General features: G+C 44.8%; 1 protein-coding gene across 2 annotated transcripts in view; it reads right to left on the bottom strand.

Annotated features, from left to right (window-relative positions):
* Positions 1-27,951, bottom strand: part of FAM117B (family with sequence similarity 117 member B) — a 59,992-nt gene that overhangs the window by 27,974 nt on the left and 4,067 nt on the right. For both annotated transcript variants that reach the window (XM_056533866.1, XM_056533867.1), the window contains exons 2-4: positions 16,256-16,341; positions 13,750-13,842; positions 8,826-8,933 (exon numbers count right to left, since the gene is read on the bottom strand). In XM_056533866.1, the coding sequence (XP_056389841.1) occupies positions 8,826-8,933; positions 13,750-13,842; positions 16,256-16,341 (287 nt within the window). The remainder of the gene's footprint in view (positions 1-8,825; positions 8,934-13,749; positions 13,843-16,255; positions 16,342-27,951) is intronic.

Here is a 27,951-nt window from a genome sequence, read left to right on the forward strand (position 1 = left end):
CCTGTGTCATAGCGGGTCGGGCCCGGCCTCTAACATTGGCCGGGACCTGTGGCTAATAGCACGCGGCATTGATCGCGGTGCCGCGCTATTAACCCTTTAGACGTGGCGTTCAAAGTTGAACGCCGCGTCTAAAGTGAAAGTAAAGCAGTGCTGGTTAGCTCAGGGTGCTGTTCGGGATCGCCTCAGTGAAATCGCGGCATCCCGAACAGCTGTAAAGACAGCAGGAGGGTCCCTACCTTCCTCCATGCTGTCCACTTGCCGAATGACTGCTCAGTTCCTAAAATCCAGGCATGAGCAGTCAAGAGGCAGAATCATTGATCAATGGTTTCCTATGAGAAACCATTCATAAATGTAAAAGATCAGTGTGTGCAGTGTTATAGCCCCCTATGGGAGCTATAACAGTGCAAAATAAATAAAAAATAAAAATAAATTAAAAAAAGTGATCATTTGACCCCTTCCCTAATAAAAGTTTGAATCACCCCCCTTTTCCCCAATTAAAAAACAAAAAACAAAACCTTTGTAAACAAAAACAAACATATGTGGTATCACCGTGTGCGGAAATGCCCGATTTATAAAAATTGTTAATTAAACCGCACGGTCAATGGCGTACGCGCGAAAAATTCCAAAGTCCAAAATAGCGTATTTTTGGTCACTTTTTATATCATAAAAGCAACGAATAAAGTGTGATCAAAAAGTCAGATAAATACAAAAAATGAGCCCTCATACCAGCCCGTACGGCGAAAAATGAAAAAGTTATAGGGGTCAGAAGATGACGTTTTAAACTTAGAAAATTTTCCTGAATGTAGTTATGACTTTTTCAAGTAGTACGACAAAATCAAACCAATATAAGTAGGGTATCATTTTAACCGTATGGACCTACAGAAGATAAGGTGTAATTTTTACCGAAAAATTTACTGCGTAGAAACGGAAGCCCCCAAAAGTTACAAAATGGCATTTTTTTAAATTTGTCACACAATGATTTGTTTTTCTGTTTCGCCGTAGATTTTTGGGTAAAATGACTGATGTCATTACAAAGTAGAATTGGTGGCGCAAAAAATAAGCCATCATACGGATTTTTAGCTGCAAAATTGAAACTGTTGTTATGATTTTTAAAAGTTAAGGAGGAAAAAAGGAAAGTGCAAAAACTGGAAAACCCTTAAACCCCAAGGGGTTAAGAAGGGGATACGTCTGGCACTACACGTCCTTGGCGGCGTAGTGTTACTGATGGTAGCCTTTGTTACTTTGATCCCAACTCTCTGCAGGTCATTCACTAGGTCCCCCCGTGTGGTTCTGGGATTTTTGCTCACTGCTCGGGTGATCATTTTGACACCACGGGGTGAGATCTTGCTTGGAGCCCCAGATCGAGGGAGATTATCAGTGGTCTTGTATGTCTTCCATTTTCTAATAATTGCTCCCACAGTTGATTTCCCCACACAAAGCTGCTTGCCTATTGCAGATTCAGTCTTCCCAGCCTGGTGCAGGTCTACAATTTTGTTTCTGGTGTCCTTCCACAGCTCTTTGGTCTTGGCCATAGTGGAGTTTGGAGTGTGACTGTGAACTTGTTATCAGTATAAAAGACACCTGTCCACAACCTCAAACAAGTGTCATTAGTACAGGTAACGAGTGGAGGACAGAGGAGACTCTTAAAAGAAGAAGTTAAAGGTCTGTGAGCCGGAAATCTTGCTTGTTTGTAGGTGACCAAATACTTATTTTCCACCATAATTTGCAAATAAATGCTTTAAAAATCAGACTGTGATTTTATGGATTTTTTCTCATTATGTCTCATAGTTGAGGTATACCTATGATGAAAATTACAGGCCTCATCTTTTTTTAGTGGGAGAACTTGCACAATTGGTGGCGGACTAAACTTTTTTTACCCCACTGTATCTTCAGCTCTCCCATAGAGGTACATGGAGGGGACGCTTTGTGCGGAGGTCAACACACTCTTTCTGGGGAGAGCAGAGGTGCCACACAGGAGATCACAGGGGTCCCAGCAGTTAGACCCCCTGCAATCACTTATCCCCTATCCTTTAGATACAGGGTAAGTTTTCCTGCACTGGAGTACTCTTAACACAAAAACTTTAACAATAGGTAATTTTTTTGATGACACATTCCCTTTTAAGAGTGACAGTGGCCATTTAATTGGGGAATGTTCACAAAAAATCTGCAGCAGATACACCATGTCTAAACCCAGCCAAATTCAAACAATTTGAAAATTAGAGAGATAACCTGTCCCCACAAAAACTTTATATTTTGTTAATTTATTAGAAACCACTTTTTAATAACATGTGATTAACAAAAATGTATCTTTATATTTTACTTTTAAAAACTGACCACTAGGGGTCTCCTCACATGTCCCAGCTCATCAGATTTGGACTCATGCCGGCCTGGCATGAGACCGAACTCTCAGTGCAGCCGGGGCACTAAAAAAAGGACAGCACATCTCCCTGCCTGTCAGACAGGCGGGAGCGAGCGATGTGCACGGCAAACCGGATGGCTGCTGTGCCAGGCCGCAGCTTCCGATGCCCTCAGCAAACCTGTGATTACATGTGCTGGCCCGCAGCTCCTGACACCCTCAGCTCTCTTCCCCCCCCCCCCCCCCCAAACCCATCCATCAATACAAGCCGGCCCGCAGCCCCGGCAACACCCAAAGCCAAACTCCCCCCCCCCCCCCCCCCCCCGATTGCAAGCCGGCCCGCAGCGAGGAAGAAGGGCAGAAGCGAGCCAAGGTAGGTTTCAGCTGATGCCACGCCTGCTGGGCCACTCCCCTTTCCTCTCTCACAGATGGCAGGGAACTGAGCAAGGAAGTAGGGACTAATAAAGGTAAGATAAGGGGTTTTAGAAGAAAAAAAAAGTCAGATTAGAGTCAGGGACAGATTGGGGGGTGGGGGGGGGGGGGATTAGGGACAGATGAGTTCACGATAGGTACTCTAACAAACCGTCTAAAGAGAAGATATATAGCAGGACGAGCAGAGGTATGGGGGCAACATAAGCAGTGCTATCTTTCACTGAGGGTCCTACTATTCACCAATCATAAGATCTGGGGTCTTAGGTTTGCCATTTTAATGGGTTGATGGTCAATCAAGCATGGTGTCACTACACTTAATCTCTATTTTTTAGCTTTAATGCAGAATTTACCTAAGGGTGCTGGATGGCATCTTTATGACAAGTTCATATTACAAGGGTATGCAGGAATAATTTTCATGGTAACAAAATCATTTTAGAAAAAGCACTTTTCTGAAATACTTGCCTCAAAATTGTAAGTTTACAATACATACAAATTTGGCTTCACACACACACTCACATTCATCTACATAATTCAGTAAATATTCAAAGCATTGAAAGGGAATACTTCAAGCTCTTGAATGTAACTGGCAAAAAATAAAAAAAAAAGTCCAGGGAAGCAGATTGGGCTTTGCACAAGTGGCAGCTGGTAACCTGCATTTAGGGCTTATGTGTGTAGTAAATCTGTAGCACCCAGCAGGGGGTGCGTGCTCTCAGAATACAAAGCAGAAGGGACAAACCTCTCTAGGGGCCCACTGCCTCTGCTAGGGGAGCAGAAACACACAAAAGGTTAAAATATCTGCATATGGTAAAGCAAATGGACACAGGGGGCATAAAACAAATCTGTGCCTTGGTAAAAAGCAGAATAGAAAATGCCGTACATTGTCTTCTGGGTAGAAGTATGTGTGCATAGTTACAACTTTCTACAACATCTAATCTGAGTGAATTATTCAGGAAGAAAAAAGGTACATCTGGTAATAAACAAACAATCAGATGGACCAAACATAACTACAGTGCAAAAATCTTTGTTACTTGAACATGATCATATAAAAATTACAAGAAAAATACAGGCATCACAGTACACTCAAAGATAAACATGCAGACAAATACAAAATGGCAGATATATCAGGAACAGCCAAAAGGACGAGTGCGGCATAAATAATAAACTGCACAAAAGAATGAGACAAAACTAAGACGGCATGGGAGGAAATAGTGCAGATCAAGAAAATAAATAAGAAAATAAAAGCAGGGAGAACAGACACATCAGAACATAGAGGGAAGGCAGAAAAGAGAGAGACCAGGAGATCGAGCGCCAGGGGAAGAGGAGCGAGAGGGCGAGCAGAACTCCATCCAGGGGAGCCAAATGGCGGTGTAGCGGTCCACCTCCCGCGGGACAGTAGCTAGAAGCTCTTCCAATCGTTGGGTCTGTGCCTCTTCAGAGACCAACACCTGGCATGTGGGGTTTTTCCGGGGAAGGCCAGTGGCGCAGGATGACAGTCTTAGCTGCTTGGAGGAGATGACGCACCAGTGATCTCCTATATTTAGACACGGCCATAGGGACATGAATAATAACAGCGCCCAGGTTACGAGGGATACCGATACCTGTGACCTCAGACACTGTATGAAGGACCACATCCCAAAACGAGGATCAAGCAGGGAAACTCCACCTGATGTGCGACATCGTGCCCTTGAGAGAATTTTATAGCATGTCTCCAGGGCCCTGGTAGCAATTACTGCTTTATTAGTGAGGGTGATGCATCAGGACCATTGCTCAGGAGAGTATCGCTTACCCAACTGTCTCCCACATTGCACAGAAGGGTGGGAGGTAGGGATAGACCGATATCGTTTTGTTTTTTAGGGCCGATATAGATACCAATAATCGGTGCAGGTTAGGGCCGATAGCTGATAACTTATACAGATATTCCGGTATAAGTTATCGGCTATTTATCCCCCCGCGACACCGTTGCAGTTCATTGATTTAAAGTGGGCGCTTTAAATCAATGAACTGCAGTGGCTTTTGTGGTGCCATAGACCACCGCTGCCACCCATTTCTCTCACCCTGCCTGTCCGGGGGTCCTGAGTCCTATCACCGCCACCCCCCCCACCGCCCGGCCCCATTGCCTCCCCCATCCCCGGTTTTCTAATTACCTGTTCACGGGGTCCACTCTATATCTGGCTCCAGTGGCGTCCTACTGAGCTGTCACTGTGCGCACTGACGTCACGTTACTCGTCATTGCGCACAGCGTAACGCAGGACGCAGCAGGAGCCAGAAGCGGGGATGGGGGAGGCAATGGGGCCGAAGCGGTGCGGCGGGTCGGGGTGGTGGTGGGCGGTCGCGAGGCGGGGCATTATCGGCAAGGTAATTGCAGATACCGATAATGCCCAAAATCGTGATTATCGGCCAAACTGATAATCGCTCGATCCCTAGTGGGAGGTTATAAAATCCAGGGGAAAGCAAAAGAGCGTACAGGTGAGAGATGGAATGCCGGGCGGCAGGACGCGGCTGTGCAAAGCTGTTCAAATGGAGTTAGCGAAGGAGGGTGCCCTGAAGGGCAGAGTAGAAATGTCTCAATTGAAGGTATTCAAACAGAGCCCTATGAGTGGTGGGTCAGGAGTCCTGTAAGGCAGTCAGGTGTTTCCGGACACCCCTGTCAAGGACATCACTGAATCTATGTTTGACGTTTTCCATGTTTGGGTGTTTATTGTTCGGCCCAGCAACAAATTTGTGTATTGGTTGCCTTGGCTTGGCGTTCAATATTAAAAATATGCAAATAATCTTATGAACAAACATTATTGACACAGCAGAGCACAGCACAGCAGTTTATGGAGTAAATCTTGCCTCCCACAGCGCTTTTAATATAGATATGGCCCCCTGCTACTCACAATGTTCATTTTAAAAACCCCACTGGGAGCCCTGAATGGCTCCTCGGTACTGACCATTCAGGGCTCCATGCGGGGATTTAAAAATTAGTTAAAACACACTGATACATCGCAAGGTTGCGGAACATGCCGCCCACTCCCCTGCTTAATAACTTCAGATCGCACCGGGTCTCAGAAGTGAAACCCGATGCGATCAATTCCTCAGCCCCTGTACTACAACCCCCCTCATGGAACAGACTCTGTTCCATGATGGGGGTAGTAGTACAAACACTAATGTAGCCTCCCCAACTGTCTGCAGACTCCCGCAGCCAGGGAATTACTACTCCCATCATGGAAACAAGTCTGTTCAATGATGGTAGTAGTAGTAGTAGTCCCTCAGCACTGCAGGAGTCTGCTGATGTCACCTCTTCTGAGCATGCTCAGAAGTAATAACGGATATTATAAACCAGGTGCAGACGGATGACATAGGCTCATCCGTTTGCCATAGACTTCAGTGTTAAAAATAACGGCCGTTAATTTACCCGTTTCTTGTGACAGGCGAAAAATTTGTGCATGTCCCGTTATTTCTAGCGTCACAACTAATGGCCATTATTCATGACGGGCTATAACGATTCATAACGGGTAATAAAAAAAATCCCATAGACTTGAATGGGATTGTTTAACGCCCGTTTAAAGTCTGTTTTCTGACGGACGTTTGTAACAGATACATTTTTATAGTGTGAAAGCAGCCTAACAGATTTAACAATCAAGGCTGATGGGGTGGGAAAAGTCACTGGGGACTGCTCTAATGACTTGCGGTTAAGGCAGCATGAAAGTGATGACCCTTCCAATAGTTGTAGGCCCCACTGGCCAGTCTGTTTACTTGTAAAGGTTTGACTAATATACCTCACTTACACTGCTCAAAAAAATAAAGGGACCACTAAAGATAACACATCCTAGATCTGAATGAATGAACTAGTCGTATGAAATACTTTCGTCTTTACATGGTTGAATGTGCTGACAACAAAATCACACAAAAATTATCAATGGAATTCAAATTTATCAACCCATGGAGGTCTGGATATGGGGTCACACTCAAAATCTAAGTGAAAAACCACACTACAGGCTGATCCAACTTTGATGTAATGTCCTTAAAACCAAGTCAAAATGAGGCTCAGTAGAGTGTGTGTGTGGCCTCCACGTGCCCGTATGACCTCCCTACAATGCCTGGGTATGCTCCTGATGAGGCGTATGATGGTCTCCTGAGGGATGTCCTCCCAGACCTGGACTAAAGCATCCTCCAACTCCTGGACAGTCTGTGGTGCAGTGTGGCGTTGGTGGATGGAGAGAGACATGATCTCCCAGATGTGCTCAATCGGATTCAGGTCTGAGGAACGGGCGGGCCAGTCTATAGCATCAATGCCTTCCTCTTGCAGGAACTGCTGATACACTCCAGCCACAGGAGGTGTAGCATTGTCTTGCATTAGGAGGAACTCAGGGCCAACCGCTCCAGCATATGGTCTCACAAGGGGTCTGAGGATCTCATCTCGGTACTCAATGGCAGTCAGGCTACCTCTGGAAAGCACATGCAGGGCTGAGCAGCCCCTCAAAGAAATGCCACTGCACACCATTACTGACCCACCGCCAAACCGGTCATGCTGGAGGATGTTGCAGGCAGCATAAAGTTCTCCACGGCGTCCACTCTGTCATGTCTGTCACATGTGCTCAGTGTGAACCTGCTTTCATCTGTGAAGAGCACAGGGTGCCAGTGACGAATTTGCCAATCTTTGTGTTCTCTGGCAAATGCCAAACATCCTGCACGGTGTTGGGCTGAAAGCACAACCCCCACCTGTGGATGTCGGGCCCTCATACCACCCTCATGAAGTCTGTCTCTGACCGTTTGGACACATGCACATTTGTGGCCTGCTGGAGGTCATTTTGCAGGGCTCTGGCAATGCTCCTCCTACTCCTCCTTGCACAAAGGCAGAGGTAGCGGTCCTGCTGCTGAGATGTTTCCCTCCTATGGCCTCCTCCATGTCTCCTGATGTACTGGCCTGTCTCCTGGAAGCACCTCCATGTTCTGGATACTATGCTGACAGACTCAGCAAATTATCTTGCCACAGCTCGCATTAATGTGCATACCTGGATGAGCTGCACTACCTGAGCCACTTGTGTGGGTTGTAGACTCCATCTCATGCTACCACTAGAGTGAAAGCACCGCCAGCATTCAAGAGTAACCAAAACATCAGCCAGGAAGCATAAGAACTGAGAAGTGGTCTGTGGTCACCACCTGCAGAACCACTCCTTTACTGAGGGTGTCTTGCTAATTTCCACCTGTTGTCTGTTCCATTTGCACAAAAGCAATTGAAATTGATTGCCAGTGTTGCTTCCTGAGTGGATTGAGTTGGAGTTACATTGTGTTTAAGTGTTCCCTTTATTTTTTTGAGCAGTGTATATATGTGGATATAATTTGTATCATGCACAAGTTCTATGCTGTATGAACAATAGGTAATTGAAAATGTAAAATTACGATTTTTTTCATATCAATTGGCTCCAGAAAGTTAAACAGATTTGTAAATTACTTCTATTAAAATATCTTGATCCTACCAGTACTTATCAGCTGCTGAAGTTGAGCTTTCTTTTCTACCTGATCACAGTGCTCTCTGCTGACACCTCAGTCTGTCTCAGGAACTATCCAAAGTAGAAGCAAATCCCCATAGCAAACGTCTCCAGCTTTGGACAGTTCCTGAGACAGACAGAGGTGTCATCAGAGAGCACTGTTGTCAGACAGAAAAGAACAACTCAACTTCAGCAGCTGATAAGTACTGGTAGGATTAAGATAATTTTAATAGAAGTATGGGAGGGTGTGTGACGGCCATCAAACCCCCTCCCATAGACATGAATGGAAGGGGTGTGGCGTGACTTCACGTCCCCTGTCCCGGAAACCCAGAGGTTTCCGAAACTGGAGATGCAGCTCCTACATAGAATGCGGGGGCTGCAGGGAGATCGCGGGGGGGGCCCAGCGGCGGGCCCCCTGCGATCAGACATCTTATCCCCTATCCTTTGGATAGGGGATAAAATGTTTTTTAAATCTATGTGCTAATTTTCTCAAGGCTTGTTACTTTAATAGCTGGTCTCTGGGGTATTGGTTGTATTGCTTGTGGGGTTGTACTAGTTCTTACCTGGTTAATAGCAGTGTGGTTCCCATGGAACGGAGATTGCCTGTCCTTGTCACGATGATGTCTGCTGCTGTGTTTGCTCCTTTGAAGTTGCTGACGTAGTTTTGCAATCTGAAGAGAAATCAAGGCATTACAATGTACATTTATATACATAATTGAAAACATCACTTTTCATATGGCCTATAGGAATAACTGTCTGAAGACTTCATATTCTATACACATACTACTAATTATACTATGGAGGGGTCAGACTAGACCTAATAAAACCGATAGGGATGTCCCGATACCGATACTAGTATCGGGGCCAATAATGGCCATTTCCATGGTATTGGGGACTCCTTCATTGTCCCCCGATACCATGTCCGATACACCTGCTGCTGCTCCGCTGCCCCCGTTTTCCCATCCGCATCATGGCATTACATGGAGGAGCATGTGACATACACGTCACTCCTCCTCCCCTGCGCCCAGCGTAACCCTGTGGAGGAAGCAGAGTGATGTGTGTGTCACATGCTCCTCCATAGAACGCAATGATGGGGACGGGAGGACGGAACAGCAGCACCTGACAGAGGACTGCCGCAGGTGAGCTGTCCACAAGGGTGGGGGCCTGCTGTCTAAAGGGGGCCCCTGCTAATGTCTAAAGGGGGGGGGGCTGCTAATGTCTAAGGGGGGGGGGGGGGCCCTGCTTATGTCTAAGAGGGGGGGGGGGCCCTGCTTATGTCTAAGAGGGGGGGGGGCCCTGCTTATGTCTAAAGGGGGGGGAGCCCTGCTTCTGTCTAAAGGGGGGGGGGCCCTGCTTCTGTCTAAAGGGGGGGGGCCCTGCTTCTGTCTAAAGGGGGGGGGCCCTGCTTCTGTCTAAAGGGGGGGGCCCTGCTTCTGTCTAAAGGGGGGGGGCCCTGCTTCTGTCTAAAGGGGGGGGCCCTGCTTCTGTCTAAAGGGGGGGGGGGGGGGCCCTGCTTATGTCTAAAGGGGGGGGGCCCTGCTTATGTCTAAAGGGGGGGGCCCTGCTTATGTCTAAAGGGGGGGGCCCTGCTTATGTCTAAAGGGGGGGGGGCCCTGCTTATGTCTAAAGGGGGAATACTCCCTACTATTATAGGCAATCTTACAGCAGAGTCACCTGCACTAACTTGAATTTATGGGTAGATCGTGCAGGTGACCCGGTTTCTACTGCTGCTCACCATGTGAACATCAGCGCAATCTCTCCAGAGACATCGGTTTTGCCGCCATTTCAAATTCCCTGTTCTGTCCAATGGAGAAGAGAGAAATCTTGGCTCATACTACAGCAGCCGCCTTCATTGTACACAACAAGGACCCACATATCAGCACGGTAAGCAGCGCCAGAAACCGCGTCACCATGCTGTCAGATTCCCTTTAAAATAAAAGTACTCGTACTTGGTATCGGCCAGTACTAGAATTTTAAAGTATCGGTACTCGTACTTTGTATCAGCCAGTACTAGAATTAAAGGTAATCGTACTCTGTCTTAAAAAAAATGGTATCGGGACATCTCTAAAAACCAAGGAGCATTTTCAGCACCAAAGTATATGTGTCTCTATGAGGAGCCCAAATACAGAAAGTGTAGGTGGACAAACAGGACTCTGTGCAGTGAGGCTCTGTGACATGCTACGGGCTCACACATCAGGATGATTGACAAGACAGGAGTCTGCACAGAGCCCTGCTTGTCCCGCCCTCAGTTCCTGTATTTGGCAATTTTTCACCCAAAAATATACCAATTTTTTAATCACTGTACATTACATATAATCTAGATAAAACTAAAATATTATTATATTATATTATATTATATTATATTATATTATATTATATTATATTATATTATATTATATTATATTATATTATATTATATTATATTATATTATATTATATTATATTATATTATATTATATTATATTATATTATATTATATTATATTATATTATATTATATTATATTATATTATATTATATTATATTATATTATATTATATATATATATATATATTATATTATATATTATATATATATATATATATATATATATATATATATATATATATATATATATATATATATATATATATATATATATATACATATATATACATATACACACATACATACATACATATACACACACATACCGTATTTATCGGGGTATACCACGCACCGGCCTATAACACGCACCCTCATTTTACCAAGGATATTTGGGTAAAAAAAGTTTTTTACCCAAATATCCATGATAAAATGAGGGTGCGTGTGTGCGCGTGTATACCCCGATACACCCCCAGGAAAGGCAGGGGGAGAGAGGCCGTCGCTGCCCGCTTCTCTCCCCCTGCCTTTCCTGGGGTCTAGAGCGCTGCTGTCGGCCCTTTTCACCCCCTGGTTATCGGCGCCGCTGCCCGTTCTGTCCCCCTGACTATCGGTGCCGGCGCCGATAGCCAGGGGGAGAGAAGCGGCGTCGACAGCCAGGGGGAGAGAAGAGGCAGCGGCACCCATTGCCGGCGCCGCTGCCCCGTTGCCTCCCCCCATCCCCGGTGCCATAATTACCTGAGTCCGGTCCGCGCTGCTCCAGGCCTCCGTCGTGCGTCCCCAGCGTCGTTGCTATGCACGGCGCGGCGCTCTGACGTCATGCGCTGCGCCGTTCAGCGCATAGCAATGACGCTGGGGACGCACGACGGAGGCCTGGAGCAGCGCGGACTGGACTCAGGTAATTATGCCACCGGGGATGGGGGGGAGGCAACGGGGCAGCGGCGCCGGCAATGGGTGCCGCTGCCCCTTCTCTCCCCCTGGCTGTCTGCGCCACTTCTCTCTCCCTGGCTATCGGCGCCGGCACCGATAGTCAAGGGGACAGAACGGGCAGCGGCGCCGATAACCAGGGGGTGAGAAGGGCCGACAGCAGCGCTCTAGACCCCAGGAAAGGCAGGGGGAGAGAAGCGGGCAGCGACGGCCTCTCTCCCCCTGCCTTTCCTGGGGGTGTATCGGCGTATAACACGCACACAGACTTTAGGCTTAAAATTTTAGCCTAAAAAGTGCGTGTTATACGCCGATAAATATGGTGTGTATATATATATATATATATATATATATATCTCAAAAGTTTTCATTAGTGACAGGTACACTAATTTTTATTTTATTTTATTTTTTTAGAGAAACACTTACATGAAGGAAAACCTTTCCTTAATTTTAGACTGCAACTAAAATCCCACCTTACATGAAAGGATCAGCTTTACATCCTCTTAAAACGTGTATTTTCCCTACATAGGAAATGCAGAGTTTATTTTGAGAAGCAGCTGCTAGACACCAAAGGCACAACCTTTCTCTGGAGAAATCTAGCTATATTCAACCCTTATTACCCCCTAATGGAGTCATTAGAGAAACATTACACAGAGTGACAAATATCCAATGTATGTGTGCATAGCTTCCTTCTGCTTGCATTGTGCCCATCAGCTCACAAACTGGACTGTATATCCACACTGTTTGTATTAAAGTTTTATTGCAGTTCAAATTGGTTCCCCAACTTATGTATACTGTGAAAACAAGAGGATTCTGGCAACAAATTACAGACTGCTATACTTGGATATTTTATATTAAATGAATAGCATGTTGCAATGAACAGTGTTTAATCTAGATTATCTGCTTTATAGTAACATAGTTCATTAGGTTGGAAAAAAAAGACCAGAGTCCATCAAGTTCAACCTATATCCCTAATGAGTCCCTACTGAGTTGATCCAGAAGAAGGCAAAAAACCTCATACTAGAGGTAAGAATTCCTTTCCGACTCCAAATATGGCAGTCAGAATAAATCCCTGGATCAACCTTCTGTCCCTATAAATCTAGTATCCATAACCAGAGATGTTATTATTCTCCAAAAATGCATCCAGACCCTTTTTGAACTCTTTTACAGAGTTCACCATGATCACCTCCTCCGGGAGAGAATTCCACAGTCTCACTGCTCTTACAGTAAAGAACCCCCAGTCTGTGCTGGTGTAGGAACCTTCTTTCCTTAAGACGTAGAGGATGCCCCCTTGTTATAGATACAGTCCTGGGTATAAATAGATCATGGGAGAGATCTCTGTACGGTCCCCTGATATATCTATACATAGTTATTAGGTCGTCCCTAAGTCTTCTTTTTTCTAAACTAAATAACCCTAATTCTGATAATCTTTCTGGGTACTGTAGTCCTCTCATTCCTCATATTACTCTGGTTGCCCCTATTTGAACCCTCTCCAGCTCCACTATATCTTTCTTGTACACTGGTGCCCAGTACTGTACACAGTATTCTATGTGTGGTCTGACTAGAGATTTGTACAGTGGTAGAATTATTTCATTGTCGTGGGCGTCTATGCCCCTATTGATGCACCAGATCACATACAAGTTATACTGCCCTAACAGTGATTGCATATAAACACATTAACTCTTCATTGCAAGCATACATCAAACACGGGTATACACTGAGCACATATTGTAACATATTTCTTTGTATAACCACACAGTTAAATACAATCTCTTTACAGCATTGTTTCCCAACCAGTGTGCCTCCAGCTGTTGCAAAACTACAACTCCCAGCATGCCCAGACAGCCTTTGGCTGTCTGGGCATGCTGGGAGTTGTAGTTTTGCATCAGCTGGAGGCACCCTGGTTGGGAAACAATGCTCTACAGTAAATGCAGCATTTGAGTGTGAGCAGTGTATAAGCTTCGGAGAAGTACTAATTCTTACTGCAAAGAAGAGGCATCATTGACAAGTCACCTCAAGTTTAAATATTTTCTGTGCAAATATTCAAAACCAATTAAATTGCACATCCTACAGAAAATCTATGACAGGACAATGGTCAGCTTTCATTGCCCCAACCGCCTGGCTTTGAATAGGTGACCACACAAGAACGGATATATGCAGGCAGGCTGACGGCCCATTAATCCGCACACAGCAGCTGTCTAACCTCTTTCAGCTGCTCGTTGCTGCCCCAGGACGCAGATCGCTTGTGAGAGCTTTTCTTCTTTTCAGCGTACTCCTCGGCCCAAGCACTCTCAGTCTGCATAACAGATGAAGGAAAAAGAAGTTGACATTTTTCTATTATAGTACCATGCATTGTTTAATTACCGCATTAAGGGAATGTACAATTATTTGCATTAATGAAAGGAAAATACTCACGCAATGTAAATTACATACTAACATTAAATTGACTTAAATCAAAGTTTGAATGGAAGCAGTATAATAAAGTGAGGCGGTCTAATTTAAAATAATATATTTACATTTATTCTATTAGAAAATTAGAGCGTACAGTAGTGAGTGTGTCTCTTGCTGTGAAGGATTTATCCTGTCCTGCACTACATAGACAACCCAGTAATGTGAGGATACTGTGTAGGGCCCATTTCACATCAGCATATTAGGGGAGATTTATAAAAACCTGTCCAATTGCTGACCAATTAGAGCGCTTTCATTTAAAAAAAAAAAAAAAGGGCCTCTGAATATGTGTATGTATGTATGTTTAGTATAGGGGCGGACTGACACGTCGGGCATTAGGGCAATCCCCAGGAGGGGGGGGGGGGGGGGGGGGGGGGGTTGGGGTGCGCTGCTGCCAGTTGTGCTATCTAATTTTATTTATTTTTTGTGGTTTCTGGCCACCCGCACTAAATTGCACCGCCAGAATCCCGCCCCCTTCATACTCACCCGCTGACCAAGAGCCCCACGGATGCACGCAAACACGCCCGAACCAAAACTACAACTCCCAGCATGTTACACCGTAACCTAAACTGTAGAACTATAAAGTGCAACATGCTGGGAGTTGTAGTTTTGGTTCGGGTCAGCTGCAGAGCAATAGGCTGCATCAGGGCATGCTGGGAGTTGTAGTTTTGGTTTGGGTCAGCGGCAGAGCCATAGGCTGCATCAGGGCATGCTGGGAGATGTAGTTTTGGTTTGGGTCAGCGGCAGAGCCATAGGCTGCATCAGGGCATGCTGGGTGTTGTAGTTACTAACTGCAATTCCTAGTATTCCCTGATACAGCCTATGGCTCTGCAGCTGACACGAACCAAAACTACAACTCCCAGCATGTTACACAATAACCTTAACTATACAGTGCAACATGCTGCAACACCCACACAACCATAGGCTGTATCAGGGCATGCTGGGAGTTGTAGTTATCTAGTAACTAAATGCAACATAATGACACATAAATTAGAGTAAATAAAATGCACAATATAAACTGGAGAAACAGAACCCCCCCCCCCCCCCCAGTAACAGCGTTGTTCAGTGTTTTCCAATCAAAAGACTCCATATATAAGTCCTATGAAGACTGAAAAATAGTGATTCAAATATTTTAAAAAGTGCGTATATATGTGAATAAGCCCCTTTCCTAATAAAAGTTTCCAATTTCCTTTAAATAAAAATAATGTACAAAAATAAACATAAGTGTTATCGCTGCATGTGGAAATGTCCAGGCTATTAAAATATAATGTTAATTGAACGGTGTAAATGTAGAGAATAGTCCAGAATTGCTCATTTTTGGTCACTTCATATGAGAAATTTTTTATAAGGTGATCAAAAAGTTACATCTAGACTTTTCTGGGCTTGTCTCGGGCGTAAGAGGAGCTACAGCTCTCCCGCCGCTAATATCCTGGCATACTGCGATTGCTGTGGCCGCTATTAAACCATTAGATCACCACTGTCTAAGTTGACAGCAGTGTCTAAAGGATCTTATATCCATCCCTGGTGGTCTAGTGGGGGGAATCGTACTATTTTGGTTGAAATTATTTTATCTACCAGGACAAGTGGATTTTCTTGAGGGACAAGTAGATTGTGTTCTGCTTTAGCCCCTTGGACAAGTAGTTTTTTTTTTGTTTTTTGTTTTTTATTTCCACACCCCTGGGCAGTTTTCCAAAAACTACCGTCTATGACAACAAGAACCTTCTACACAAGCATCATACTCCAAGATACTACATTGGATGTAGAGAGATAAATGTTGATGTGAACAGTTATATTGTAATAAGCAGGCCACAATGGAAGATTATCTAAATAATTTAATGTTCTAAACACATGAGGCAGAAAGTATACATTAGGGGTGCACAATATTAATAAATTGTGCAGTAGATTATGGGCCTAAATATTGCGATTTCGATATGCGATGCGATATAATACAAGGGTGAAATCCCCCCCTCATTTCATGTCCAATCGCCCCCACTGTCACGTTACTCACGTAAGATCACCACTCCACCCCCCGACACATCTTTCCCCTGCCTTTGGCCATGTCGCAATTCGCAAAACTCGCAATTCGATTGCTTTTACGGTATATCATGCAGCCCTAGTAAGCAAATTAGTGAGACTTTCCAGATTTTCCAGACAGGAGGAGGCAATCAGTGTTACTATAACGTAGGATGAAACTTCTTCCCATTGACTTACACTGCAGCCATTTTCACAATAAGGTTATGAAGAGTAAACTTTGAACTTACCTGTGTTGACTGATCTTTCATGCAAGGAGCCACATGCCCATGGTCTCGAGGCCACTGTCCAGAGAGATACGGTGCAGCCAGGGTATCTAGGGAAGATGTGAGTCATATTAAACTAGAAGGACTACATGGTTTAACCCCTTATTAAAATAAACATTTTACAAAAGGTATAGACATTTCTTTGTTCAGTGTAAAGGTGTCCTAGGCTAGGATGCATTCAATATACAGTCATGTGGATATAGAGGGACATTTATCAATGTTCGCTTATGTATTCTTTTTTTTTTAGTAATTTTTTCCTTTTTTTTTGCTTATGTGTGACTTATTTATCATCTGGTTTCCGCCTGTTGATAATTTTCTTTCACGTAAGCAATTTTTCCTTTTTTACTTTGGTAGTAGCTTTTTCTGCTCCATGTTTGAGCTGGAGTAAATTTAGTCAAATTTTAACCCTGTTGCGACTTTTTTGCGCAGTTGCGACTGTCGCAGTTAATAAATACCTGACTACCCGTAGTCCATTTTAAAATTATTACTACGTAGTTAATTTTTGGAAAACTTGCTTTTCTCGCTTTCCAGTCAAAATGTCGCACGAAAAATCGCATAGTCGCAGTTGCGACAATTTTGCAACAATTATAGTAAAGAAAACCTGACTAAACCCGTTGATAAATGTCCATAATAGGCCCTACATGATTACTATTCTGTAAAGAACCACTGCCATATGTATTGTATGTTACAATTCTCCCATTCTATTCCTAGTCTCGTAACAGATTATTTGACCTTCTACATAACATTTCCTCAGGATAGGAGATCTACATCAGATCGGTAAGGTGTCCACTCCTGGCATCTTGCCATAAGCTGTTTGCCAGAGCCGTGGCACCTGCATATGCAGACAGTGTACACAGTGTTTCCCAACCATGGTGCCTCCAGCTGTTGCAAAAATACAACTCCCAGCATGCCCAGAAAGACAGTGGCTGTCCGGGCATGCTGGGAATTGTAGTTTTGCAACAGCTGGAGGAACCCTGGTTGGAAAACACTGGTGTAGTGGCTGTGCTGGGTCACAGTAGCTCAGCTCTCATAGAAGCAAATGGGAGTGGAGCTGCAGCAAGCAAGCTGACCGCCTGAGGGGGAAAAAACAAAACATTTTTCATTGACTGCAGATGCCATGAGGTTCCTGCTGCTGAGAAACCACCACCACATGACACCAACATGTAAAATACACTCTCTGAAAATTATTCTAGACATAAAACAAAAAAATTATTTTGTGTATCTCTCCCTACATCACAAACACACACTATGTAATAGGGTACATTCCCACCTGGCATATACGCAGCGTATTTCAGACTGCGCAAAACCTACAGCAGCAGTGGGAAATACGCTAAGTATCCCTCGCTCACCATATACACAAGGCTTTCCCGCAGCAGCCGTATGTATGTAATGAGTTTTGGAGGCGGAGCCGCACATCACAGACACGCCGACACACGGCTCCACCTCCAAAACTCACTACACACAAGGCTGCCGCGGGAAAGCCTAGTGTGCATGGTGAGCGTTCGGGGTGGGGTTAACGTTCGGTTCCTCCGTTCTGCCCACCCACAGTAGTGTGGGCAGAACAAGGGAACTGTCCTGTGACTGGCGCCGGAGGTCCACTTACCATCGGTGGCGACAATCAGCGGCAATGGACGTGCAGCTGGCTCCCTGGTGCAGACTACGGAAGCCGGTGAGTTGCCTAGCAACATCTGGAGGGCTACAGTTTGGAGACCACCATACAGTGGTCTCTAAACTGTAGCCCTCCAGATGTTACAAAACTACAACTCCCAGCATGCCCAGACAGCAGTCTGAGTAAAACCCTACATTTACACTCCCTTACACTGTGTCTCCCCCCCCAATAAAAATGAAAGACGTATCGTACGGCAGTGTTTCCAAAACGGAGCCTCCTGCTGTTGCTAAACAACAACTCCCAGCATTTCCGGACAGCCACTGACTGTCCAGGCACGCTGGGAGTTTAGCAACAGCTGGAGGCACCCTGTTTGGGAATCACTGGCGTAGAATACCCCTAAGTCCACCCCTATACAATCCCTAATTTAGTCCTCAAATGCGCATGGTGCTCTCTCACTTTGGAGCCCTGTCTTATTTCAAGGAAACAGTTTAGGGCCACATATGGGGTATTTCTGTACTCGGGAGCAATTGCATTACAAATTTTGGGGGGCTTTTTCTCCTTTTACCCCTTATGAAAAGGAAGAGTTGGGGTCTACACCAGCCTGTTAGTGTAAAAATGTAACCTAACATGCTGGTGTTGCCCCATACTTTTCATTTTCACAAGAGGTAAAAGGAAAAAAAAAAAAAAAAAAAAAAAAAAAAAAAAAAAAGACCCCCAAAATTTGTAACGTAATTTCTTTCGGAAATACCCCATGTGTGTGCATAAAAGGCTCTGCAAGCGCACAACAAGGCTCAGGAGTGAGAGCGCACCATGTACATTTGAGGCCTAAATTAAATAAGGGGTACAGTGAGCATTTACACCCCACAGGTATATGAGATTTTTGGAACAGTGGTCCGTGAAAATGAAAAATGTAATTTTTCATTTGCTCAGCCCACTGTTCCAAAGATCTGTCAGACGCCAGTGGTGTGTAAATGCTCACTGCACCCCTTATTACATTCTGTTCTGGCACCACGGGAGGGCTTTGTAAACGCACAAGGCTCCCCCCAAATGGGCGGTTCTGTAAAGTGAAAATGGGCTGGGTCCTTAAGGAGGGTAAAGGGGTACTCTGGTGGAAATTACTACTATTTTATTTTTATTTTTTATTTTTTTTTTTAAATCAACCAGAAAACAGATTTGTAAATTACTTCTATTAAAAATTCTTAATCCCTCCAGTACTTATTAGCAGCTGTATACTAGAGAGGAAATTATTTTCTTTTTGGATTTCTTTTCTGTCACGACCACAGTGCTCTCTGCTGACACCTCTGTCCATAGCAGCATATGTTTGCTATAGGGATTTTCTCCTGCTCTGGAGAATTCCTGACATGGACAGGGGTGTCAGCAGAGAGCACCGTGGTCAGACAGAAAAGAAATCTAAGAAGAAAATAATTCCCTCTGTAGTATACAGCCGCTAATAAGTACTGAGAGGATTAAGATTTTTTTAATAGAAGTAATTTACAAGACTATCTTTGCCCACACCATTATGCACCATTGGTGAGGTCCTAGAGGCATAAGCTATAGGTTTTCATAATTTACAAGACTGCATCTTTCTGGCACCAGTTGATTAAAAAAAAAATTAAAAAAAATGAACATTCCTCCGGAGTACCCCTTTAACACAATGCTGACATACTGGTCTGATCAGAATAACTAAGCCCCCCTGCCCCCATTATGCTTCAGATGCTGTGATCAGTATTGATCAGTAATGCCGTGATCAGTACTGATGACTGCCATTACTGGTGGGTCTGTAGCCGGTAATAGCAGTCCAGACCCCATGCATGAAGTGTTCGCAGTTAGGATCACATTAGTAAATGCCTCCTGTTGTGTTTATGAAGGTCAGATGTTGTCTTAAGAAAAAAAACAATGCAGGTCCAGTGAACACATAATAATTATACAAAATAATCTAAGAAGAAACCTAGTTTAGTAAACAGGGCCCATTCATAATAGGTTTTACGGTTATCACAATTCTAGAGACTCATAACACATGTCTGCAGGCAATGCCAACGTCCCAGCAGACAACTATTAATAACTGTACACTGTTCTACTGTGTCAGATCCTTGGCTGCATCACAAGCCTGAATGTAAATATTTAGGACCTGAACAGCCAATAAAGCTGCCGGGATTCCTTCATGTCCTGTGCTACAGACAGTATGTACCAAATAGACACACAGACCCAAACTGTGTGAGAGAGAAAAAAAAAATAGAGGGATTTTCCCCCAGCAACCAATCACAGCTCATCTAACGAGCTCTGGTAAAGTGAAAGCTGAGCCGTGATTGGTTGCTGTGGGAAAATCCCTCTATTTTTTTCTCTCACACAGTTTGATAAATCTGAGCCACAGTGCATGACAATCACACTGCTTTATGTAAGGCTCTGGTTATTTTTCCATTGTTTTGAGATATTTATTGGGGATGGGAAAAACAGCTGCATCATTGCTTTTTCCAGCCAAAATTACAGACACCTCAGCAGAACCAGACCCCCCCTCCCACCTTCTAATTGTTCTCTATCCCCGTAAAAGGGGTACTAGGCCCCCAGACATCTTATCCCCAATCCAAGGATAGGGGATAAGATGTCTGATCGCAGGGCTCCCGCTGCTAGGGACCCTCACAATCTCTCCTGCATCCCCAGGGACCAGCGGTTTGTGATGTCATGGCTCCACCCCCTCATGACATCACACCCTGCCCCCTTAACCCCTTAAGGATGCAACCTTATTTGAACATCTGACCACTGTCACTTTAAGCATTAATAACTCTGGGATGCTTTTACTTTTCATTCTGATTCCAAAATAGTTTTTTCGTGACATTTATGCTCGTGGTAAATTTGTGTCGATACTTGCATCATTTATTGGTGAAAAATTTGAAAATGTAGCTTTTTTTTCTTTTACTTTGAAACACTCTGCTAGGGCTGCACGATATGGGAAAAATGTGCGATTGCAATTTTGGACCTAAATCAGGCAATTGCGATATGCGATGCAATATAATAATAATAATAAAAAAATTAAAAAAATGGGGTTACAAGTTTTTGGGGGGGGGTCTTTTTTCCATTGTGAAAATGAAAAATTTAGGGTAAAAAAAAAATTTCTTAATTTTTCCCATCCAACTTTTATGAAAATCTTCAAGCACCTGTGGGGTGTTAAGGCTCACTATACCCCTTGTTATGTTCTGTGAGGGGTGTAGTTTCCAAAATGGGGCCACATGTGGGTATATTTTTTTTTGCGTTTATGTCAGAACCCCTGTAAAATCAGCCACCCCTGTGCAAATCACCAATTAAAGGTCTCAAATGTACATAGTGCGCTCTCACTTCTGAGCCTTGTTGCATTTTATGCCCACATATGGGGTATTTCTGTACTCAGGAGAAATTGTGTTACAAATTTTGGGAGTCTTATTTTCCTTTTGCCTTTATTGTGAAAATAAAAAGTATGGGGCAACACCAGCATGTTAGTGTAAAAAGAATTTTGTTTGTTTTTTTTATTAATTTTTTTTTTTACACTAACATGCTGGTGTAGATCCCAACTTTACTTTTCATATGGGGTAAAAGGAGAAAAAGCCCCCCAAAATTTGTAACGCAATTTCTCCCGAGTACGGAGATACCCCCTATGTGGCACTAAGCTGTTTCCTTGAAATACGACAGGACTCTGAAGTGAGAGCGATTTGCGCATTCGAGGCCTAAATTGGGAATCTGAATCCGCCACAAAAATACCCTATGGCAGCGTTTCCCAAACAGGGTGTCTCCAGCTGTTACAAAACTCCCAGCATGCCTGGACAGTCAGTGGCTGTCCGGCAATACTGAGAGTTGTTTTTCAACAGCTGGAGGCTCTGTTTTGGAAACCCTGCCGTACGTAGTGTTTTACTTTTTATTTTGTGTAGGTGTAGTGTAGTGTTTTTAGGGTACATTCACACGGTTGGGTCTGCAGTGACCTTCTCTCTGGGAGTTTGAGCTGCGGCGGAAAATTTGCCGCATCTCAAACTTGCAGCAGAACTCTCGGTAAACCCGGCACATTGTAAACAAACTCTGCTTCGCAACCAGTCTCAGTGCATGCTGTGAGTTGTATTTTTGCAACAGCTGGAGGCACACTGGTTGAAAAACACTGAGTTAGGTAACAAACTCTGTTGCACAACCAATGTGTCTCCAGCTGTTGCAAAACTGCAACAATAAGCATGCATTGACAGTCGAAGGGCATGCTGAGAGTTGTAGTTTTGCAACAGCTGGAGGCACACTGCTACAACTCCCAGCATGCCCTTTGGGAGTCTGTGCATGTAGGGAGTTGCAGTTATGAAAAAATGTGCCTCCAGCTGTTGCATAACCACCCCCCCCAGCATGCATAGACTACCAAAAGGCATGCTGGGAGTTGTAGTTGGAACTCCAGCTGTTGCAAAACTACAACTCCAAGCATGCCCTTTGGCTGTGCATGCTGCGAGTTGTTGCTAAGCAACAGCTGGAGGTTAACAGGCCTCACCTCCTGCTTTATCCTGCCACCGGGACAACCGCCACTGCTGCCACCGATCCTGAGGGGACCCCACCGGCCGTGATTGCTGCCATCATCGCAGTCCCGATCGCCGCCCAGCATGGTCATGATCTCGGACAGCCCCATTTACCCTCTTTCCGGGTCACCAGAGACCCGATAGAGCCGGAATAGCCGCAAATCGCCGGTCTGAATTGTCGGGCAATTTGCGGCGATCGCAGACATTGGGTGGGGGGGGGGGGTTCAGGATAGATATCAGCAGTCACCCGGACCGGTCCCCGCTCGGCGAGCGGCGTGGGACCGGAATTCCCATGGGCGTACCCATACGCCCTCAGTCCTTAAGGACTTTAAAACAGGGGCGTATGGATACACCCGGCGTCCTTAAGGGGTTAAAGGGGTACTCCAGTGGAAAACTATATATATATTTTTTTTTTTTTTTATCAACTGGTGCCAGAAAGTTAAACTGATTTGTAAATCACTTCTATTTCCTTCATTTGTAAATTACTTCAGTTCCTGACATGGACAGAGGTGTCAGCAGTGAGCACTGTGGTCAGACTGGAAAGAACTTCACACTTCTCTGTAGTATATATCAGGGGTGTGGAAATTTAAAAAAAAACTACTTGTCCAAGGGACTAAAGCGGAACACAATCTACTTGTCCCTCAAGAAAATCCACTTGTCCTGGTTGATGAAATAATTTCAACCAAAATAGTCTGATCCCCCCACTAGACCACCAGGGATGGATATAAGATCCTTTAGACACTGCTGACAGCGGTGATCTAATGGTTTAATAGGTGATCGCAGCATGTCGGGTTAATAGCGGCGGGAGAGCTGTAGCTCCTCTTACGCCCGAGGCAACCACAGAAAAGTCTAGATGTAACTTTTTGATCACCTTATAAAAAATTTCTCATATTAAGTGACCAAAAATGAGCAATTCTGGACTATTCTTTACATTTACACCGTTCACCGTACGGTTTAATTAACATCATATTTTAATAGTCTGGACATTTCCACATGCAGCGATACCACTTATGTTTATTTTTGTACATTCTTTTTATTTAAAAAGGAAACTTTTATTAGGAAAGGGGCTTATTCACATATATACTCACTTTTTAAAATATTTTAATCACTATTTTTCAGTCTCAATAGGGACTTATGTGTTACTGGGGGGGTGGGGGGGGGGGGGTTCTGCTTCTCCAGTTTATGTGCTGCATTTTGTGTCAGAAAATGCTGGAAGTTGCATTTAGTTACTAGATAACTACAACTCCCAGCATGCCCTGATACAGCCTATGGTTGTGTGGGTGTTGCAGCATGTTGCACTGTATAGTAGGACACTTAAGGTTATTGTGTAACATGCTGGGAGTTGTAGTTTTGTTTTGTGTCAGCTGCAAAGCCATAGGATGTGTCAAGGAATACTGGGAATTACAGTTAATAACTACAACTCCCAGCATGCCCTGATGCAGCCTATAGCTCTGCAGCTGACCTGAACCAAAACTACAACTCCCAGCATGTTACACTTTATAGTTCTACAGTTTAGTTTATGGTCCAACATGCTGGGAGTTTTGGTTCGGGCGTGTTTGTGTGCATCCGTGGGGCTCTTGGTTGGCGGGTGAGTATGAAGGGGTGGGATTCTGGGGGTGCAATTTAGTGCGGGTGCCACTAAAAATAAATAAAATTAGATGGCACAACTGCCCTAATGCCCGACGTGACAGTCCGCTCCTATACAAAACATTCATGCATACACACATCATACATGCACCAGCCACTGCCCCCATATCATACATACACACACCCCCGCCACTGCCCCCCCACATCATACATTACATACACACATACACTCACACCATACATTACACACATCACACATACACTCACACCATACATTTACAACCACCCTTCCTGCCGCCGCCTGCATTCTCGGCCTCCTCACCTGAGCCGCCATGAGTGGACATCAGAGCTGTAGTCCCGGCCGATGTGAGGTGAGATTTCCGTCCTCCCCCCTGCTCTGCGTTTTCCCTGTGCAAACTAGCAACCGCCCCGTGGTGGATTAGGTCCGGGGGAGACAGATCAGGGGGAGGGGGAGACAGATCAGGGTGAGGGGGAGGGATAGATCTGTGTGCGGGGGATGGAGCTGTGCACGGAGCTGTCTACATCCCTTCTCTCACCTGCTGTGTCTTCTGAGCTCCTTCCATCCTCCGGGAGGGGAGATAAGGGGGCTCTGCAGTCAGCTGGAGTCCGCCGCCCCCTCCATACACTCTGAGCGCCGGTGTGAGGTGTAGACTTCCATCGGCTCCTGCACCTCACACCGACATTAAAGAAAAATAAGGGAGAAGTCTGTCTGTCCCTGCCCGATACAGGGCTAAATCTATAAACAATTCACCTGCCCGGCGCCCAAAACTACTTGACCTGGGCGTCGGGCTATAGGATTTCCACATCCCTGTATATATACAGCATCTGATAAGTACTGGAAAGATTAAGATTTTGAAATAGAAGTAATTTACAAATCTGTTTAACTTTCTGGAACCAGATGATTTGAAAACATTTGTTTTCCACTTATTTCCACGGGAGTTCCCCTTTAAGTAATTTTCCCGACTGTACCAAGCTTTTGCATAGGACTAAAAATCTGGTCTGCTGCAGTTTTAAGTATGGGCCAAAAGTTTGATACAGTTGGAAAATGGTCACTAGCCGACTCCTTCTGGACATTGGATTGAATGGGATACAACACAGATAAGTCAGCAGCTGGTTTTGCACTCCTCCTGCTGGATCAGTGGCACATGGGAGGCAACATGGCTGTACCCAACATCTGTTGACAGGTGGCTGCACTTTTCCTAAAGAAACTGTAGTTTCCAGGCCATAGATTCCTGCAAACCCTTATTGTTTGCACAACAACATCTGATCTCCTGCATCTCAGTTTTCACTGCTGACTCAGCTTGATATTAAGGATCATGTTACACTTGGTACCCACCCTAACTGGAAAATGCATTATTGTTTCATAAAAGCCATTACACTGCATTGTGTCAGGAAAGTTACCACATGCTACAGCCCTAATTTACCAGGTTTGTAAACATTGCTACCATAAGCAAAGTGTTATTTGGGTTAAAAAGTGCTGCATATCTTATTTGATTAAAAAGACTAACAGGAATACTGGGTGTATATTCCTGGGTATATGTGTTAAAGAAACCAAAATCTAATTTGCAAGTAGAAATCCATTTTATAATAATGTATATCATGGGTTTTAAAGAGTAAAAACACCAAAAGGTCAAGTCAGCAAAATACCACACTCTCCATTATGCTTAGGATACGTCTACTATACAGAAGAACACGAAGAACACTTGGCAAGTAGATGATAGACCTTGAAGTACCAGAAATAGGAAAATATGGGGAATACATTTTCTATGCAGTGCATGTCTTTTCTTTTAAACTATGTAACACTATTCCAAGAATATAATTTTAAAAAGAACATTTTAAGAATACAGAAATACAATTCTAAATTGTTAACTTTAATTAATGTTAAAGTTTTACAGATCAATTTATTATTTTTTTTTTAATGAAAACACAGATAGTGTGAGAACAGGAAAGACATTGATGAAAGCAGCTTTTGTTTATTTATAAAATATAAATATTTAGTTCAATGTGAAAAATATTCATGCTTAACCCCTTAAAGACCCAGGGTTTTTCCATGTTTAACTCCTCACCTTTAACCCCTTCACGACGAGCGACGTACATGTACGGCGCCGCGAAGTGTCACTTGGCGCGCGGCGACGTACATGTACGTCGCGGGGTTCCGGGAGCGCAGCGTCACCGGTAATCGGGCCGGGATGACTGCTGTTCTCTAACAGCAGGCATCCCGGCACATTGCCGAGGGGGGTCCCGAGACCCCCCCCATGACCGCGAAGTGCGCAAATCGCAGGTCAATTCAGACCTGCGATCTGCGCCATTCCGGGTCATACGGGTCACTGGTGACCCGGAAAATAAGAGGGATCGGGGGTGTCCAAGACACCCTCGATCCCCCTAAAGGGATAGGAGTTTGGGGGCAGGGGTGCCACCCCTCCTATCCCTGCTATTGGTCGGCCGAGCGACCGATAGCAGACCGGGGGAGGGGGGTTTAAATTTCGGTTCCCCCGCTTTGCCCACCTATCGGTGTCCGGGCAAAACGGGGGGAACCGTCCAGGGAAGGTCGGCGCCGGAGGTCCCTACCTGGATCCCGGATCCCCGTTCGCGATCCTCCCCCACGTGCGACGGTGGCAGCAATACTTCCGGGTCCTGCTAGGTGAGTTGTTGCCTAGCAACATCCGGAGGGCCACAGTTTACAGTGGTCTCTAAACCGTGGCCCTCCGGATGTTGCAAAACTACAACTCCCAGCATGCCCAGACAGCTGTTTGCTGTGTGGGCATGCTGGGACTTGTAGTTTTGCAATATTTAGAGGGGTTCAGGTTGTAGATCACTAAGTGGTCTCAAACTGTAGCCCTCCATATGGTGAAAAACTACAACTCTCAGCATGCCCAGACAGCAGTTTGCTGTCTGGGCATGCTGCGAGTTGTAGTTTTGCAACATCTGGAGGGCCACAGTTTTGAGACCACTGGACAGTGATTTACAACTTGAACCCCTCTAAATCTTGCAAAACTACAACTCCCAGCATTCAGGAACAGCATAAGGCTGTCTTGGCATGCTGGGAGTTGTACTTGCGTGCCTCCAGCCATTGCATAACTACATCTCCCAGCATGCCCTTCCGCAATCAGTACATGCTGGGAGTTGTAGTTTTGCAACAGCTGGAGGCACACTGGTTGGAAAATACTGAGTTAGGTCATAGAACCTAACTCAAGGTTTTCCAGCCAGTGTGCCTCCAGCTGTTGCAAAACTACAACTCCCAGCATGCATGGTCTGTCAGTGCATGCTGGGAGTTGTAGTTTTGACCCCCCTCCCGTGTGAATGTACAGGCTACATTCACACTGGCGGCAGATTACAGTGAGTTCCCCGCTACAAATTTGAGCTGCGGCAAATTTTCCGCCGCAGCTCAAACTCCTAGCGGGAGACAGTGTAATCTGCCGCCAGTGTGAATGTAACCTAAAAACACTAAACTACACTAACATAAAATAAAGAGTAAAACACAACATATACACACGTACACTGCCCCCCCTACCATCCCCCCTTCCCCAATAAAAATGAAAAACGTATTGTATGGCAGTGTTTCTAAGATGGAGCCTCCAGCTGTTGCAAAACAAAAACTCCCAGCATTTCTGGACAGCAATTGACTGTCCAAGCATGCTGGGAGTTTAGCAACAGCTGGAGGCACCCTGTTTGGGAATCACTGGCATAGAATACCCCTATGTCTACCCCTATGCAAGTCCCTAATTCAGGCCTCAAATGCGCATGGCGCTCTCACTTTGGAGCCCTGTCGTATTTCAAGGCAACAGAATAGGGTCACATATGGGGTATCGCCGTACTCAGGAGAAATTGCCTAACAAATTTTGGGGGGCTTTTTCTCCTTTTACCCCTTATGAAAAGGAACAGTTGGGGTCTACACCAGCATGTTAGTGTAAAAAATAAACATTTTTACACTA

This window comes from Hyla sarda, chromosome 8, assembly GCF_029499605.1.
Source record: "Hyla sarda isolate aHylSar1 chromosome 8, aHylSar1.hap1, whole genome shotgun sequence".
Taxonomy (NCBI): Eukaryota; Metazoa; Chordata; class Amphibia; order Anura; family Hylidae; genus Hyla; species Hyla sarda.